The sequence below is a fragment of the Siphateles boraxobius genome, unplaced genomic scaffold, assembly GCF_051911475.1.
Source record: "Siphateles boraxobius isolate OS27281-9 unplaced genomic scaffold, OSU_SipBor_1 66, whole genome shotgun sequence".
Classification (NCBI taxonomy): domain Eukaryota; kingdom Metazoa; phylum Chordata; class Actinopteri; order Cypriniformes; family Leuciscidae; genus Siphateles; species Siphateles boraxobius.
The window spans coordinates 2,270,780-2,290,810 of record NW_027509193.1 but is presented as its reverse complement, the minus strand read 5'-3'; the positions used below and the strand labels follow the sequence as shown (position 1 = coordinate 2,290,810).

The window sequence follows — 20,031 nt, the reverse complement described above, 5'->3', positions numbered from 1 at the left end:
ATACAACCCAGATCTTTATTATAGCTTGTCAAAGTTGCCACATTTTGGGTGCGAGCAAAAACGCACCGTTATTGTGTGTGTGTCCCTTTAAATGCAAGTGAGCTGCTGTAGTTCCCTGAGGTCTTTATAAGACAGCAGTAACATTTTTTGGCCAAATAGTGCTCTGTGCAGCCAACGACAGAACAGTTTGCTCAAAGTTTTGCCATTGCGTTAGGACCGGTTACACCGTTGTCATTCACGAAAACCAAATGGCAGCCCCGTGGGTGGAAACATGCAGATTAAGGGGCAGTAATATTATAAAATCCCCTTCCTAAGTCAGTAGGGGAGCGAAATCTGATGGGCTTATTTTTTGACATGCTTGCAGGGAAAGGCTTACCAGCCCAAAGTTATACAGTAGATACACCGATTATAGCACTTAAACACGGAAAAAGTCTGATTTTCATGATAGGTCTCCTTTAACACAGTCTCTCGTGACGCTTTGCAGACTCTGCTGCGTGACTTCATGTTTTGAAGGAGGTGTGGCTTTGGAGACACTCTGAAGACGGGGTGGGATCTCACGCTTTCAAAGCTAGCTTGCCATTGCTAGCCTCTACGCAATTGCCTACCCTACCTTCAAGCAAAGCGTAAAATAGTTACGAATTGCTGTGAGTGTTAAATTCAAACACATTAACTTCTAGACAAAGATTTAACGCAACTCAAGTGTTTAACTCCATTAACGAGAGGGGCATATTTTAAATGTATATAAAGTGTAAAAACGGCATTCAAAATAATTTAGTTAACTTCGCCCACAAAAGTTTAAGGAGAGTTTAGGCATAGTCTGCGGAAAGTATTTCTACATCCCAATATGTGCGTGGAAGATTGCGCATGCATATTTCAGTGCCCATTTTGTGCGAAGATGAAGAGAAGATGAAAACAGAGGTCTTTCGTTACAAGACGTCTTGCACGTGTTTGGGTCTTGGTGAGGGGATTTTTTAACTTTCCTAAAGCACTCATGCCAATGAGCTATTATGTGAGAGCAGCCAAATGAACACCGGCATACCAAAAAAAACCCCAACTCTACAATCAAGCAATTTTTTTTGTTTTACCACAGAAAGAAAGTAGTCTTACCAAAGTGTGAGATTTATTTGGTGATAAACAGGGAAGAGATCCCATACATTCAATGGTTAAATCAGCGCACTTAACTTTATGCATAGCTACATTCCTTATGACCCCCCATAAGGTGACAAGGACCCCCCCATATTGCCAGAACATTTGCCATCAGGGTGAGTTTGGTGACAGTTTTCAGCACACACTGCAGGCTTGGGCGGTTCGGCGCCAGGCTTCCCTGGAGGCCTGGGCGGTTCGGACGCAGGCTTCCCTGGAGGCCTGGGCGTTTCGGACGCAGGCTTCCCTGGAGGCCTGGGCGGTTCGGACGCAGGCTTCCCTGGAGGCCTGGGCGGTTCGGACGCAGGCTTCCCTGGAGGCCTGGGCGGTTCGGACGCAGGCTTCCCTGGAGGCCTGGGCGGTTCGGACGCAGGCTTCCCTGGAGGCCTGGGCGGTTCGGACGCAGGCTTCCCTGGAGGCCTGGGCGGTTCGGACGCAGGCTTCCCTGGAGGCCTGGGCGGTTCGGACGCAGGCTTCCCTGGAGGCCTGGGCGGTTCGGACGCAGGCTTCCCTGGAGGCCTGGGCGGTTCGGACGCAGGCTTCCCTGGAGGCCTGGGCGGTTCGCCGGCATGCTTCACTGGAGCCTTGGGCTGTTCGGACGCAGGCTTCACTGGAGCCTTGGGCGGTTCGGACGCAGGCTTCCCTGGAGCCTTGGGCGGTTCGGACGCAGGCTTCCCTGGAGGCCTGGGCGGTTCGGACGCAGGCTTCCCTGGAGGCCTGGGCGGTTCGGACGCAGGCTCCCCTGGAGGCCTGGGCGGTTCGGACGCAGGCTTCCCTGGAGGCCTGGGCGGTTCGGACGCAGGCTTCCCTGGAGGCCTGGGCGGTTCGGACGCAGGCTTCACTGGAGCCTTGGGCGGTTCGGACGCAGGCTTCCCTGGAGGCCTGGGCGGTTCGCCGGCAGGCTTCAGTGGAGCCTTGGGCGGTTCGCCAGCAGGCTTCACTGGAAGCTTGGGCGGTTCGCCGGCAGGCTTCACTGGAGCCTTGGGCGGTTCGGACGCAGGCTTCCCTGGAGGCCTGGGCGGTTCGCCAGCAGGCTTCACTGGAAGCTTGGGCGGTTCGCCGGCAGGCTTCACTGGAGGCTTGGGCGGTTCGGCTGCCGGAGTCATTGGTGGATTCAGTGGTTCAGCTCCAGGCGTCAGCGGTTCGGCTGCAGGCGTCTCTGGAGGATTCGGCAGTTCGGCTGCAGGCGTCACTTGAGGATTCGGCTGTTCGGCTGCAGGCGTCACTTGAGGATTCGGCTGTTCGGCTGCAGGCGTCACTTGAGGATTCGGCTGTTCGGCTGCAGGCGTCACTTGAGGATTCGGCTGTTCGGCTGCAGGCGTCACTTGAGGATTCGGCTGTTCGGCTGCAGGCGTCACTTGAGGATTCGGCTGTTCGGCTGCAGGCGTCACTTGAGGATTCGGCAGCTCGGCTGCTGGGGTCGGTTCGGGTTTAGGCTTCACTGCATGGATACAGATAATCCGCTTTAGTCAGTCCGTTTAGCGGAAAGCACAAATTGCAAGTTTCTTATTTTAAGTATTAATCGTTATCTACTAATATTGTAAAGCCATCCGGTGCTGGTTCGGCTGAATACTTTTGACACAGAGAACGGTAAAGTAGTAAAATCAAACAAGACAAACGGAAATAACGAGAAAGCCGACCCAAACACTAATATAATCTCTCAAATACCTGTATATGGGGCCATACACTGACGTCCACATCCATTGCTGCAGCATTTCTCATTGTTCGGACAGTCACTGTCATAGTAACACAACTCTGCACAAATTCCTGCTCCAGACTTTGTGCTTGGACACTCCCCTGGCTTTGCTGTTATACAGACACATGACAGAGAAACCACATCACTGAATGTCTCATTCACCGCTTAAAAAATAAAAGTTGTCAAAGACAATCGGAGTAGTTTTTACAGGAATATTCAGTCTTTCTACTTCGTGGTTTCACGTTTAGTTCAACGCGTTACTAGCAGTTTCATTGCAAATGTGAAATTTACTAGCAATTTCTGAGTGAAAACCTATTACACCATTTTTTTCAGTGTTTCTTTTGGAAGATCTATAGCATCCATCATTAATTAAACTCACTGAAAACAGGAGGCACGCACGCACGCCCACAGGGAAATTGACAGCATTTGTGTCCTCCAGAGCAGTCTCTATCACGAAGACATCCTCGACGGGACGGTACGACGGTCAGCATCGCCGGACACTGATCGGACACTACAGAAGAGGATTCAAGAGGATAGTTAGGGGAGACCAGGAAGTGCTGTGTAATAGCTTGTTTCAGCATTTGCAAGTCAGGGGTTTTGCAATATGTGCCTCAAACTTTAATATAATATTCACATTTATCAGCTTCAAATCAAAGTAGCATAGACATACATATATACACCATGTATCTACCATTTCAAAGACTGAGAGGTCCATTACAAGCTATATAGTAGGGCGAGTAATAGTGCAATTCTGATAGAAAACATGCACATCAGTAAATATGTGGTTTATAAATTTACTGGTGTAATTAAGCATACGTCTTCAAAAATTGTTATGCCATATTCCCATGACCTCCCTCATTTCGAGCATTTTAATAGGCTACACAACAAACTGTATAGCTCCCCATGTTATAGGCTATTCAAGGCCTAAATAGTTGTTAAAATAGGGAAAACAAAACATGAAGCAGAAGTTTAAAATCAGGACTGATGTCTATGTGGTAACACTTGTGTAACCATATAACATTAGTGTTCTTGTTTTACAGTGAAAGCCATACAATCATTAATGTAGTATTTTTGTTTAATGAAATAAGTGCATACATTTATGACAGTTTGGCATATTTATACCTTGCTTATTATTGAAACTAAACCAGCGTACAAAGTTAAACTTCCACTGGACGTCTGTACTGTACTTTTGTAAACCGAAGCTAAAAGATCTTCTCACCTACGACTCCAGCGTCTGTTGTGCTCAAACATGCAGACAGACACAATAAAACAGCACTAAACGAGCAGTACACTCGAGCTGTCATCCTCGTGACTGCGATCTCACAATCAACTCTGCTAGAAGATGCGCTGAATTAGGGGCTGAACACAAAACTACAATGAAAAACCGTGTCGCTGCGTCAAACGGAATCCTACAACAAACGCTGTAAAAAAAGAAAAAGAAAAGGGGGTTAAAATAGCTTCTTGAAAAACGAGCTTTTAAAGATCCGAGGAGAACTCCAACCCTGATGAAATTTCACCTGCCCGTAGCTTTCTAGTAGCCTAATCTTGAAGACCTTGATTAGCTTGTTCAGGTGTCTTTGATTAGGGTTGGATGTCGTAGTAATTACAGTTGGGAGATGATTGAGCGTTTGCCAAAAGAATCTGCAGTGGTCAGGTGGTACAGCGATCAAGAGGCACAAGTCGGAGTAGTACCACAAGTTTTAACCGTAATAAAAAAAATGCAGTTTGAATGTCCACTGCAATATCATGTCCTTTTAACAGTTAAGGGGTTTTCCAGTGCCCTGACAAACTAGTCATTTTTCAGTTGCATCTTGCTTCTCCGTGTTCACAAGTTTCAGACCTTTCAATATAAAAGTCTTCTCTACAGACTGACTCACTCTGTTGTTGTTTACGGTCAGGGATTATTATTTCCAGCTGAAGGAAGCCTTTGTGATTTTACTTCATGAAAGTTGCATTCATAGCCTACATATTTTTCAGCTTTAATTTTTGCATCGTGTGATAACTCCGCTTCGATACAGCACAGCCTCTCGTACCTTATTGCTTACGTGTTATGTGCTTTGAGACACGAGGGAATTTAATGGTTACATATTATGCCCCTTTTCACAAGATGTAATATAATTCTATGGTGTCCCCAGAATGTGTCTGTGAAGTTACAGCTTAAAATACAACCCAGATCTTTATTATAGCTTGTCAAAGTTGCCACATTTTGGGTGCGAGCAAAAACGCACCGTTTTTGTGTGTGTGTCCCTTTAAATGCAAGTGAGCTGCTGTAGTTCCCTGAGGTCTTTATAAGACAGCAGTAACATTTTTTGGCCAAATAGTGCTCTGTGCAGCCAACGACAGAACAGTTTGCTCAAAGTTTTGCCATTGCGTTGGGACCGGTTACACCGTTGTCATTCACGAAAACCAAATGGCAGCCCCGTGGGTGGAAACATGCAGATTAAGGGGCAGTAATATTATAAAATCCCCTTCCTAAGTCAGTAGGGGAGCGAAATCTGATGGGCTTATTTTTTGACATGCTTGCAGGGAAAGGCTTACCAGCCCAAAGTTATACAGTAGATACACCGATTATAGCACTTAAACACGGAAAAAGTCTGATTTTCATGATAGGTCTCCTTTAACACAGTCTCTCGTGACGCTTTGCAGACTCTGCTGCGTGACTTCATGTTTTGAAGGAGGTGTGGCTTTGGAGACACTCTGAAGACGGTGTAAGGACTGGGCTAAGTGGGTGAATCTGAATAACTAAATACATTCTGCTAAAGACCAAAAATCTCTGAATGTAAATTAACCCAAACACACACACACACACACACACACACACACACACACATTCCCCCACCAGTGAAGACCACACTCAGGACAGAGCGTGGTGTCCACTTACAAGACATTTTATGACTGATCGGAATGTCCCAAAAGAAGTGGATTACAAAGCGAAAAGGAACTTCTTTTCTTTAAAAGACATTTAACCAGATATATTCGATGTGTTTTTTTTGTGTGTCCATTTGCCCATGTCACATTGGAATGACTATGATTTTATCGTAGCTTAAGGTGAATTATAAATACCTTCATTATGCATTTTAAATATAACTGTCTATTCCCATAACTTGTACATATAGTTCTGGACACCTCCAGAATGCTTTCGGTGTGATCAATCAGAATACGTACAGTAATATCCAGTAAAATATAGTTTACTATGTTTTCCATCTTTGGAGTGAAAAGAGACCAAAACTAACATCACTGGTGTTCTTAGATAGCAGCGTTTACGACCCAAAGGAATGTTCACAGAACTGTGGCTCTCTCTGAATTCTAACCAAGGAGGAGAAATGAATCCTGTATTCATATATATATATATATATATGCTATTATATATCCACTTGAGAATTGTATGAACAATGTATCTAAGTTCCCTATTTCATGAGTTGCCTTTTTGTGGTTTGGTCTATGTTTCTCGACAACTCTAATGCGATAATGTTTTAAACTTTGCCAACTAATGTTTAACCAAATCCATTTGTGGCAAGTTTGGTCTCGATAAACTCCAATCTTCATTCCCCATTTGTTAATTGACATTACATTTTGCTAAACTTGTGACACATTAGTATTATAAGAATTGTGAAGATTCTGCTCTTAAACACCGACGAAATTAGGGTTTCAAATGTCTCTCTCTTAGACAAAGAGCAATAAAAACCAAAGTCCCGCCTGTGAAATTCCAACCCTCTAATTGGCCAAGTCCACAGGAAGAGGCCGGATTTCTCCAAGGTGATAAATGACGCTTCCCCCCTCCGCTCGCTCTGTTACTTCGCCTGTCTTTGTGTCATAATGTAAGGTCTCGCCTCCGGGCGAGCTCTTCGCCTTTCTTTTATTTGTTTCTAGTTTAGTTTGTGTTTTTCAGTCTTAGATAAGTCTCCGTGTTTAATTCCAATCGACGAGGGAAAAGAACACCGCGTGACATATCTCTTCAGCAAATCCATCTACAAGGGACCTTTAAACGAGCGCGCACTCGTTTTGAAGGAGAAACACGCGCACGTGACCACGTGGCGAGAGACGCACACACCCTTCTTCACCAGCCATGCGAAGATGTGACGTTAACTCCGCGTGATTTCCCCGTAGAGATCTTTATTTCTTTTCTTTGTTAGTCAAAGTTTTGTTTTCCGTAGTCGACTCTGTTCACTTCCACAAAGTGAAACGAACTTAGCCGAACTATTTCCCTTTGGTAATGTTACCCCAAAGACTTGGAAACTCCGTTCAACACGCGCGCCAAGCAGCACCCAGTGACGCTTCCTAAAGGACTCCGCTCACGCACGCGCAGGAATGCCGCGACACAGAGAGACCCAGAAACTTAAGTATATCTGTTTATAGAGCTTCTAAGAAGCATTAAGATGATGTTTTCGTGTTGTTACAGACAGGGGACTGTCAGGGGGAATGTTGCCAATGCTCTCTCTCTCTCTCTCTCTCTTCCTCTTCCCCTCTCACACGTGTTTCCATTGTCCACACTCTATGCATTTTTTTTGTTCATCGATGCCTTATCGTGTATTGTTGTTTATTATGTTTGTAAATACATATATCCCATGTAACCGTAGTAAATACATAAGTAGTTCTGCCTTATTAAATTCATTATATTCATCTGATTGATGTACTGCCTTTTTGCTCATTTTCAAGTCCCTTAAGTGCCAAAAGATCTTATAGCAACAAGCTTACAAATTAAAGATACTTTAAAGAGTATGTGTTTATAGGGCAGGAAACCCAATTCTTGTGGCCACAGAATTGCTTTTCCTGAAATCCTATAAAGTAAGATGATATTGTGGAGTCCCACAAATATTAGTCTGACAATTGAGCTAATTAATTTAGCCTGTTTTGTAAGACGTGGTCCGTGTAGTTAATTGCAATCAATTTGTGGTTAAGTGCAAGGATACACAGACATGCATGCAGGTAAAATGACATATCATCCCTTATCGGGAGTTTTATTAACATGTAAGACCGATCTAATCCAAACATGTATGAATAATTATTAATTACCAATTATTAATTATGATATGCAGATTCCCCACGGATTAGATCCGCCCCAGAGGCTTTACAACGGGGTGGGATCTCACGCTTTCAAAGCTAGCTTGCCATTGCTAGCCTCTACGCAATTGCCTACCCTACCTTCAAGCAAAGCGTAAAATAGTTACGAATTGCTGTGAGTGTTAAATTCAAACACATTAACTTCTAGACAAAGATTTAACGCAACTCAAGTGTTTAACTCCATTAACGAGAGGGGCATATTTTAAATGTATATAAAGTGTAAAAACGGCATTCAAAATAATTTAGTTAACTTCGCCCACAAAAGTTTAAGGAGAGTTTAGGCATAGTCTGCGGAAAGTATTTCTACATCCCAATATGTGCATGCATATTTCAGTGCCCATTTTGTGCGAAGATGAAGAGAAGATGAAAACAGAGGTCTTTCGTTACAAGACGTCTTGCACGTGTTTGGGTCTTGGTGAGGGGATTTTTTAACTTTCCTAAAGCACTCATGCCAATGAGCTATTATGTGAGAACAGCCAAATGAACACCGGCATACCAAAAACCCCAACTCTACAATCAAGCAATTTTTTTTGTTTTACCACAGAAAGAAAGTAGTCTTACCAAAGTGTGAGATTTATTTGGTGATAAACAGGGAAGAGATCCCATACATTCAATGGTTAAATCAGCGCACTTAACTTTATGCATAGCCACATTCCTTATGACCCCCCATAAGGTGACGAGGACCCCCCCATATTGCCAGAACATTTGCCATCAGGGTGAGTTTGGTGACAGTTTTCAGCACACACTGCAGGCTTGGGCGGTTCGGCGCCAGGCTTCCCTGGAGGCCTGGGCGGGTCGGACGCAGGCTTCCCTGGAGGCCTGGGCGGTTCGGACGCAGGCTTCCCTGGAGGCCTGGGAGGTTCGGACGCAGGCTTCCCTGGAGGCCTGGGCGGTTCGGACGCAGGCTTCCCTGGAGGCCTGGGCGGTTCGGACGCAGGCTTCCCTGGAGGCCTGGGCGGTTCGGACGCAGGCTTCCCTGGAGGCCTGGGCGGTTCGGACGCAGGCTTCCCTGGAGGCCTGGGCGGTTCGGACGCAGGCTTCCCTGGAGGCCTGGGCGGTTCGGACGCAGGCTTCCCTGGAGGCCTGGGCGGTTCGCCGGCAGGCTTCACTGGAGCCTTGGGCTGTTCGGACGCAGGCTTCACTGGAGCCTTGGGCGGTTCGGACGCAGGCTTCCCTGGAGCCTTGGGCGGTTCGGACGCAGGCTTCCCTGGAGGCCTGGGCGGTTCGGACGCAGGCTTCCCTGGAGGCCTGGGCGGTTCGGACGCAGGCTCCCCTGGAGGCCTGGGCGGTTCGGACGCAGGCTTCCCTGGAGGCCTGGGCGGTTCGGACGCAGGCTTCCCTGGAGGCCTGGGCGGTTCGGACGCAGGCTTCACTGGAGCCTTGGGCGGTTCGGCTGCAGGCGTCTCTGGAGGATTCGGCAGTTCGGCTGCAGGCGTCACTTGAGGATTCGGCTGTTCGGCTGCAGGCGTCACTTGAGGATTCGGCTGTTCGGCTGCAGGCGTCACTTGAGGATTCGGCTGTTCGGCTGCAGGCGTCACTTGAGGATTCGGCAGCTCGGCTGCTGGGGTCGGTTCGGGTTTAGGCTTCACTGCATGGATACAGATAATCCGCTTTAGTCAGTCCGTTTAGCGGAAAGCACAAATTGCAAGTTTCTTATTTTAAGTATTAATCGTTATCTACTAATATTGTAAAGCCATCCGGTGCTGGTTCGGCTGAATACTTTTGACACAGAGAACGGTAAAGTAGTAAAATCAAACAAGACAAACGGAAATAACGAGAAAGCCGACCCAAACACTAATATAATCTCTCAAATACCTGTATATGGGGCCATACACTGACGTCCACATCCATTGCTGCAGCATTTCTCATTGTTCGGACAGTCACTGTCATAGTAACACAACTCTGCACAAATTCCTGCTCCAGACTTTGTGCTTGGACACTCCCCTGGCTTTGCTGTTATACAGACACATGACAGAGAAACCACATCACTGAATGTCTCATTCACCGCTTAAAAAATAAAAGTTGTCAAAGACAATCGGAGTAGTTTTTACAGGAATATTCAGTCTTTCTACTTCGTGGTTTCACGTTTAGTTCAACGCGTTACTAGCAGTTTCATTGCAAATGTGAAATTTACTAGCAATTTCTGAGTGAAAACCTATTACACCATTTTTTTCAGTGTTTCTTTTGGAAGATCTATAGCATCCATCATTAATTAAACTCACTGAAAACAGGAGGCACGCACGCACGCCCACAGGGAAATTGACAGCATTTGTGTCCTCCAGAGCAGTCTCTATCACGAAGACATCCTCGACGGGACGGTACGACGGTCAGCATCGCCGGACACTGATCGGACACTACAGAAGAGGATTCAAGAGGATAGTTAGGGGAGACCAGGAAGTGCTGTGTAATAGCTTGTTTCAGCATTTGCAAGTCAGGGGTTTTGCAATATGTGCCTCAAACTTTAATATAATATTCACATTTATCAGCTTCAAATCAAAGTAGCATAGACATACATATATACACCATGTATCTACCATTTCAAAGACTGAGAGGTCCATTACAAGCTATATAGTAGGGCGAGTAATAGTGCAATTCTGATAGAAAACATGCACATCAGTAAATATGTGGTTTATAAATTTACTGGTGTAATTAAGCATACGTCTTCAAAAATTGTTATGCCATATTCCCATGACCTCCCTCATTTCGAGCATTTTAATAGGCTACACAACAAACTGTATAGCTCCCCATGTTATAGGCTATTCAAGGCCTAAATAGTTGTTAAAATAGGGAAAACAAAACATGAAGCAGAAGTTTAAAATCAGGACTGATGTCTATGTGGTAACACTTGTGTAACCATATAACATTAGTGTTCTTGTTTTACAGTGAAAGCCATACAATCATTAATGTAGTATTTTTGTTTAATGAAATAAGTGCATACATTTATGACAGTTTGGCATATTTATACCTTGCTTATTATTGAAACTAAACCAGCGTACAAAGTTAAACTTCCACTGGACGTCTGTACTGTACTTTTGTAAACCGAAGCTAAAAGATCTTCTCACCTACGACTCCAGCGTCTGTTGTGCTCAAACATGCAGACAGACACAATAAAACAGCACTAAACGAGCAGTACACTCGAGCTGTCATCCTCGTGACTGCGATCTCACAATCAACTCTGCTAGAAGATGCGCTGAATTAGGGGCTGAACACAAAACTACAATGAAAAACCGTGTCGCTGCGTCAAACGGAATCCTACAACAAACGCTGTAAAAAAAGAAAAAGAAAAGGGGGTTAAAATAGCTTCTTGAAAAACGAGCTTTTAAAGATCCGAGGAGAACTCCAACCCTGATGAATTTCACCTGCCCGTAGCTTTCTAGTAGCCTAATCTTGAAGACCTTGATTAGCTTGTTCAGGTGTCTTTGATTAGGGTTGGATGTCGTAGTAATTACAGTTGGGAGATGATTGAGCGTTTGCCAAAAGAATCTGCAGTGGTCAGGTGGTACAGCGATCAAGAGGCACAAGTCGGAGTAGTACCACAAGTCAGTTTTAACCGTAATAAAAAAAATGCAGTTTGAATGTCCACTGCAATATCATGTCCTTTTAACAGTTAAGGGGTTTTCCAGTGCCCTGACAAACTAGTCATTTTTCAGTTGCATCTTGCTTCTCCGTGTTCACAAGTTTCAGACCTTTCAATATAAAAGTCTTCTCTACAGACTGACTCACTCTGTTGTTGTTTACGGTCAGGGATTATTATTTCCAGCTGAAGGAAGCCTTTGTGATTTTACTTCATGAAAGTTGCATTCATAGCCTACATATTTTTCAGCTTTAATTTTTGCATCGTGTGATAACTCCGCTTCGATACAGCACAGCCTCTCGTACCTTATTGCTTACGTGTTATGTGCTTTGAGACACGAGGGAATTTAATGGTTACATATTATGCCCCTTTTCACAAGATGTAATATAATTCTATGGTGTCCCCAGAATGTGTCTGTGAAGTTACAGCTTAAAATACAACCCAGATCTTTATTATAGCTTGTCAAAGTTGCCACATTTTGGGTGCGAGCAAAAACGCACCGTTTTTGTGTGTGTGTCCCTTTAAATGCAAGTGAGCTGCTGTAGTTCCCTGAGGTCTTTATAAGACAGCAGTAACATTTTTTGGCCAAATAGTGCTCTGTGCAGCCAACGACAGAACAGTTTGCTCAAAGTTTTGCCATTGCGTTAGGACCGGTTACACCGTTGTCATTCACGAAAACCAAATGGCAGCCCCGTGGGTGGAAACATGCAGATTAAGGGGCAGTAATATTATAAAATCCCCTTCCTAAGTCAGTAGGGGAGCGAAATCTGATGGGCTTATTTTTTGACATGCTTGCAGGGAAAGGCTTACCAGCCCAAAGTTATACAGTAGATACACCGATTATAGCACTTAAACACGGAAAAAGTCTGATTTTCATGATAGGTCTCCTTTAACACAGTCTCTCGTGACGCTTTGCAGACTCTGCTGCGTGACTTCATGTTTTGAAGGAGGTGTGGCTTTGGAGACACTCTGAAGACGGTGTAAGGACTGGGCTAAGTGGGTGAATCTGAATAACTAAATACATTCTGCTAAAGACCAAAAATCTCTGAATGTAAATTAACCCAAACACACACACACACACACACACACACACACACACACACACACACACACACATTCCCCCACCAGTGAAGACCACACTCAGGACAGAGCGTGGTGTCCGCTTACAAGACATTTTATGACTGATCGGAATGTCCCAAAGGAAGTGGATTCCAAAGGGAAAAGGAACTTCTTTTCTTTAAAAGACATTTAACCAGATATATTCGATGTGTTTTTTTTGTGTGTCCATTTGCCCATGTCACATTGGAATGACTATGATTTTATCGTAGCTTAAGGTGAATTATAAATACCTTCATTATGCATTTTAAATATAACTGTCTATTCCCATAACTTGTACACATAGTTCTGGACACCTCCAGAATGCTTTCGGTGTGATCAATCAGAATACGTACAGTAATATCCAGTAAAATATAGTTTACTATGTTTTCCATCTTTGGAGTGAAAAGAGACCAAAACTAACATCACTGGTGTTCTTAGATAGCAGCGTTTACGACCCAAAGGAATGTTCACAGAACTGTGGCTCTCTCTGAATTCTAACCAAGGAGGAGAAATGAATCCTGTATTCATATATATATATATATATATGCTATTATATATCCACTTGAGAATTGTATGAACAATGTATCTAAGTTCCCTATTTCATGAGTTGCCTTTTTGTGGTTTGGTCTATGTTTCTCGACAACTCTAATGCGATAATGTTTTAAACTTTGCCAACTAATGTTTAACCAAATCCATTTGTGGCAAGTTTGGTCTCGATAAACTCCAATCTTCATTCCCCATTTGTTAATTGACATTACATTTTGCTAAACTTGTGACACATTAGTATTATAAGAATTGTGAAGATTCTGCTCTTAAACACCGACGAAATTAGGGTTTCAAATGTCTCTCTCTTAGACAAAGAGCAATAAAAACCAAAGTCCCGCCTGTGAAATTCCAACCCTCTAATTGGCCAAGTCCACAGGAAGAGGCCGGATTTCTCCAAGGTGATAAATGACGCTTCCCCCCTCCGCTCGCTCTGTTACTTCGCCTGTCTTTGTGTCATAATGTAAGGTCTCGCCTCCGGGCGAGCTCTTCGCCTTTCTTTTATTTGTTTCTAGTTTAGTTTGTGTTTTTCAGTCTTAGATAAGTCTCCGTGTTTAATTCCAATCGACGAGGGAAAAGAACACCGCGTGACATATCTCTTCAGCAAATCCATCTACAAGGGACCTTTAAACGAGCGCGCACTCGTTTTGAAGGAGAAACACGCGCACGTGACCACGTGGCGAGAGACGCACACACCCTTCTTCACCAGCCATGCGAAGATGTGACGTTAACTCCGCGTGATTTCCCCGTAGAGATCTTTATTTCTTTTCTTTGTTAGTCAAAGTTTTGTTTTCCGTAGTCGACTCTGTTCACTTCCACAAAGTGAAACGAACTTAGCCGAACTATTTCCCTTTGGTAATGTTACCCCAAAGACTTGGAAACTCCGTTCAACACGCGCGCCAAGCAGCACCCAGTGACGCTTCCTAAAGGACTCCGCTCACGCACGCGCAGGAATGCCGCGACACAGAGAGACCCAGAAACTTAAGTATATCTGTTTATAGAGCTTCTAAGAAGCATTAAGATGATGTTTTCGTGTTGTTACAGACAGGGGACTGTCAGGGGGAATGTTGCCAATGCTCTCTCTCTCTCTCTCTCTCTTCCTCTTCCCCTCTCACACGTGTTTCCATTGTCCACACTCTATGCATTTTTTTTGTTCATCGATGCCTTATCGTGTATTGTTGTTTATTATGTTTGTAAATACATATATCCCATGTAACCGTAGTAAATACATAAGTAGTTCTGCCTTATTAAATTCATTATATTCATCTGATTGATGTACTGCCTTTTTGCTCATTTTCAAGTCCCTTAAGTGCCAAAAGATCTTATAGCAACAAGCTTACAAATTAAAGATACTTTAAAGAGTATGTGTTTATAGGGCAGGAAACCCAATTCTTGTGGCCACAGAATTGCTTTTCCTGAAATCCTATAAAGTAAGATGATATTGTGGAGTCCCACAAATATTAGTCTGACAATTGAGCTAATTAATTTAGCCTGTTTTGTAAGACGTGGTCCGTGTAGTTAATTGCAATCAACTTGTGGTTAAGTGCAAGGATACACAGACATGCATGCAGGTAAAATGACATATCATCCCTTATCGGGAGTTTTATTAACATGTAAGACCGATCTAATCCAAACATGTATGAATAATTATTAATTACCAATTATTAATTATGATATGCAGATTCCCCACGGATTAGATCCGCCCCAGAGGCTTTACAACGGGGTGGGATCTCACGCTTTCAAAGCTAGCTTGCCATTGCTAGCCTCTACGCAATTGCCTACCCTACCTTCAAGCAAAGCGTAAAATAGTTACGAATTGCTGTGAGTGTTAAATTCAAACACATTAACTTCTAGACAAAGATTTAACGCAACTCAAGTGTTTAACTCCATTAACGAGAGGGGCATATTTTAAATGTATATAAAGTGTAAAAACGGCATTCAAAATAATTTAGTTAACTTCGCCCACAAAAGTTTAAGGAGAGTTTAGGCATAGTCTGCGGAAAGTATTTCTACATCCCAATATGTGCGTGGAAAATTGTGCATGCATATTTCAGTGCCCATTTTGTGCGAAGATGAAGAGAAGATGAAAACAGAGGTCTTTCGTTACAAGACGTCTTGCACGTGTTTGGGTCTTGGTGAGGGGATTTTTTAACTTTCCTAAAGCACTCATGCCAATGAGCTATTATGTGAGAACAGCCAAATGAACACCGGCATACCAAAAACCCCAACTCTACAATCAAGCAATTTTTTTTGTTTTACCACAGAAAGAAAGTAGTCTTACCAAAGTGTGAGATTTATTTGGTGATAAACAGGGAAGAGATCCCATACATTCAATGGTTAAATCAGCGCACTTAACTTTATGCATAGCCACATTCCTTATGACCCCCCATAAGGTGACGAGGACCCCCCCATATTGCCAGAACATTTGCCATCAGGGTGAGTTTGGTGACAGTTTTCAGCACACACTGCAGGCTTGGGCGGTTCGGCGCCAGGCTTCCCTGGAGGCCTGGGCGGGTCGGACGCAGGCTTCCCTGGAGGCCTGGGCGGTTCGGACGCAGGCTTCCCTGGAGGCCTGGGAGGTTCGGACGCAGGCTTCCCTGGAGGCCTGGGCGGTTCGGACGCAGGCTTCCCTGGAGGCCTGGGCGGTTCGGACGCAGGCTTCCCTGGAGGCCTGGGCGGTTCGGACGCAGGCTTCACTGGAGGCCTGGGCCGTTCGGACGCAGGCTTCACTGGAGCCTTGGGCCGTTCGGACGCAGGCTTCACTGGAGCCTTGGGCCGTTCGGACGCAGGCTTCCCTGGAGCCTTGGGCGGTTCGGACGCAGGCTTCCCTGGAGCCGTGGGCGGTTCGGACGCAGGCTTCCCTGGAGGCCTGGGCGGTTCGGACGCAGGCTTCCCTGGAGGCCTGGGCGGTTCGGACGCAGGCTTCCCTGGAGGCCTGGGCGGTTCGGACGCAGGCTTCCCTGGAGGCCTGGGCGGTTCGGACGCAGGCTTCCCTGGAGGCCTGGGCGGTTCGGACGCAGGCTTCCCTGGAGGCCTGGGCGGTTCGGACGCAGGCTTCCCTGGAGGCCTGGGCGGTTCGGACGCAGGCTTCCCTGGAGGCCTGGGCGGTTCGGACGCAGGCTTCCCTGGAGGCCTGGGCGGTTCGGACGCAGGCTTCACTGGAGCCTTGGGCGGTTCGCCGGCAGGCTTCACTGGAGCCTTGGGCGGTTCGGACGCAGGCTTCACTGGAGCCTTGGGCGGTTCGGACGCAGGCTTCACTGGAGCCTTGGGCGGTTCGGACGCAGGCTTCACTGGAGCCTTGGGCGGTTCGCCAGCAGGCTTCACTGGAGTCTTGGGCGGTTCGCCAGCAGGCTTCACTGGAAGCTTGGGCGGTTCGCCGGCAGGCTTCACTGGAGTCTTGGGCGGTTCGCCGGCAGGCTTCACTGGAAGCTTGGGCGGTTCGCCGGCAGGCTTCACTGGAGCCTTGGGCGGTTCGGACGCAGGCTTCACTGGAGCCTTGGGCGGTTCGGACGCAGGCTTCACTGGAGGCTTGGGCGGTTCGCCAGCAGGCTTCACTGGAGTCTTGGGCGGTTCGCCAGCAGGCTTCACTGGAGTCTTGGGCGGTTCGCCAGCAGGCTTCACTGGAGTCTTGGGCGGTTCGCCAGCAGGCTTCACTGGAAGCTTGGGTGGTTCGCCAGCAGGCTTCACTGGAGGCTTGGGCGGTTCGGCTGCCGGAGTCATTGGTGGATTCAGTGGTTCAGCTCCAGGCGTCAGCGGTCCGGCTGCAGGCGTCTCTGGAGGATTCGGCAGTTCGGCTGCAGGCGTCACTTGAGGATTCGGCTGTTCGGCTGCAGGCGTCACTTGAGGATTTGGCTGTTCGGCTGCAGGCGTCACTTGAGGATTCGGCTGTTCGGCTGCAGGCGTCACTTGAGGATTCGGCTGTTCGGCTGCAGGTGTCACTTGAGGATTCGGCTGTTCGGCTGCAGGCGTCACTAGAGGATTCGGCAGCTCGGCTCCTGGGGTCGGTTCGGGTTTAGGCTTCACTGCATGGATACAGATAATCCGCTTTAATCAGTCTGTTTAGCGGAAAGCACAAATTGCAAGTTTCTTATTTTAAGTATTAATCGTTATCTACTAATATTGTAAAGCCATCCGGTGCTGGTTCGGCTGAATACTTTTGACACAGAGAACGGTAAAGTAGTAAAATCAAACACGACAAACGGAAATAACGAGAAAGCCGACCCAAACACTAATATAATCTCTCAAATACCTGTATATGGGGCCATACACTGACGTCCACATCCATTGCTGCAGCATTTCTCATTGTTCGGACAGTCACTGTCATAGTAACACAACTCTGCACAAACTCCTGCTCCAGACTTTGTGCTTGGACACTCCCCTGGCTTTGCTGTTATACAGACACATGACAGAGAAACCACATCACTGAATGTCTCGTTCACCGCTTAAAAAATAAAAGTTGTCAAAGACGATCGGAGTAGTTTTTACAGGAATATTCAGTCTTTCTACTTCGTGGTTTCACGTTTAGTTCAACGCGTTACTAGCAGTTTCATTGCAAATGTGAAATTTACTAGCAATTTCTGAGTGAAAACTTACTACACCATTTTTTTCAGTGTTTCTTTTGGAAGATCTATAGCATCCATCATTAATTAAACTCAATGAAAACAGGAGGCACACTTTAATATAAGATTCACATTTATCAGCTTCAAATCAAAGTAGCATAGACATACATATATACACCATGTATCTACCATTTCAAAGACTGAGAGGTCCATTACAAGCTATAGTAGGGCGAGTAATAGTGCAATTCTGATAGAAAACATGCACATCAGTAAATATGTGGTTTATAAATTTACTGGTGTAATTAAGCATACGTCTTCAAAAATTGTTATGCCATATTCCCATGACCTCCCTCATTTCGAGCATTTTAATAGACTACACAACAAACTGTATAGCTCCCCATGTTATAGGCTATTCAAGGCCTAAATAGTTGTTAAAATAGGGAAAACAAAACATGAAGCAGAAGTTTAAAATCAGGACTGATGTCTATGTGGTAACACTTGTGTAACCATATAACATTAGTGTTCTTGTTTTACAGTGAAAGCCATACAATCATTAATGTAGTATTTTTGTTTAATGAAATAAGTGCATAAATTTATGACAGTTTGGCATATTTATACCTTGCTTATTATTGAAACTAAACCAGCGTACAAAGTTAAACTTCCACTGGACGTCTGTACTGTACTTTTGTAAACCGAAGCTAAAAGATCTTCTCACCTACGACTCCAGCGTCTGTTGTGCTCAAACATGCAGACAGACACAATAAAACAGCACTAAACGAGCAGTACACTCGAGCTGTCATCCTCGTGACTGCGATCTCACAATCAACTCTGCTAGAAGATGCGCTGAATTAGGGGCTGAACACAAAACTACAATGAAAAACCTTGTCGCTGCGTCAAACGGAATCCTACAACAAACGCTGTAAAAAAAGAAAAAGAAAAGGGGGTTAAAATAGCTTCTTGAAAAACGCGCTTTTAAAGATCCGAGGAGAACTCCAACCTTGATGAATTTCACCTGCCCGTAGCTTTCTAGTAGCCTAATCTTGAAGACCTTGATTAGCTTGTTCAGGTTTGTTTGATTAGGGTTGGATGTCGTAGTAATTACAGTTGGGAGATGATTGAGCGTTTGCCAAAAGAATCTGCAGTGGTCAGGTGGTACAGCGATCAAGTGGCACAAGTCGGAGTAGTACCACAAGTCAGTTTTAACCGTAATAAAAAAAATGCAGTTTGAATGTCCACTGCAATATCATGTCCTTTTAACAGTTAAGGGGTTTTCCAGTGCCCTGACAAACTAGTCATTTTTTCAGTTGCATCTTGCTTCTCCGTGTTCACAAGTTTCAGACCTTTCAATATAAAAGTCTTCTCTACAGACTGACTCACTCTGTTGTTGTTTACGGTCAGGGATTATTATTTCCAGCTGAAGGAAGCCTTTGTGATTTCTCTTCATGAAAGTTGCATTGTTAGCCTACATATTTTTCAGCTTTAATTTTTGCATCGTGTGATAACTCCGCTTCGATACAGCACAGCCTCTCGTACCTTATTGCTTACGTGTTATGTGCTTTGAGACACGAGGGAATTTAATGGTTACATATTATGCCCCTTTTCACAAGATGTAATATAATTCTATGGTGTCCCCAGAATGTGTCTGTGAAGTTACAGCTTAAAATACAACCCAGATCTTTATTATAGCTTGTCAAAGTTGCCACATTTTGGGTGCGAGCAAAAACGCACTGTTTTTGTGTGTGTGTCCCTTTAAATGCAAGTGAGCTGCTGTAGTTCCCTGAGGTCTTTATAAGACAGCAGTAACATTTTTTGGCCAAATACTGCTCTGTGCAGCCAACGACAGAACAGTTTGCTCAAAGTTTTGCCATTGCGTTAGGACCGGTTACACCGTTGTCATTCGCGAAAACCAAATGGCAGCACCGTGGGTGGAAACATGCAGATTAAGGGGCAGTAAATTTATAAAATCCCCTTCCTAAGTCAGTAGGGGAGCGAAATCTGATGGGCTTATTTTTTGACATGCTTGCAGGGAAAGGCTTACCAGCCCAAAGTTATACAGTAGATACACCGATTATAGCACTTAAACACGGAAAAAGTCTGATTTTCATGATAGGTCTCCTTTAACACAGTCTCTCGTGACGCTTTGCAGACTCTGCTGCGTGACTACTTGTTTTGAAGGAGGTGTGGCTTTGGAGACACTCTGAAGACGGGGTGGGATCTCACGCTTTCAAAGCTAGCTTGCCATTGCTAGCCTCTACGCAATTGCCTACCCTACCTTCAAGCAAAGCGTAAAATAGTTATGAATTGCTGTGAGTGTTAAATTCAAACACATTGACTTCTAGACAAAGATTTAACGCAAC

General features: G+C 45.1%; 1 protein-coding gene across 1 annotated transcript in view; it reads right to left on the bottom strand.

Moving 5' to 3' along the window:
- Nucleotides 1–18,474, bottom strand: part of LOC143722322 (uncharacterized) — a 30,550-nt gene extending 12,076 nt beyond the window's left edge. Inside the window, exons 1-4 of the mRNA XM_077213702.1 lie at nt 18,390–18,474; nt 17,365–17,502; nt 9,716–9,853; nt 2,812–2,949 (exon numbers count right to left, since the gene is read on the bottom strand). Coding sequence (XP_077069817.1) covers nt 2,812–2,949; nt 9,716–9,853; nt 17,365–17,502; nt 18,390–18,474 — 499 coding nt within the window. The remainder of the gene's footprint in view (nt 1–2,811; nt 2,950–9,715; nt 9,854–17,364; nt 17,503–18,389) is intronic.
- Nucleotides 18,475–20,031: the final 1,557 nt, after the last annotated feature.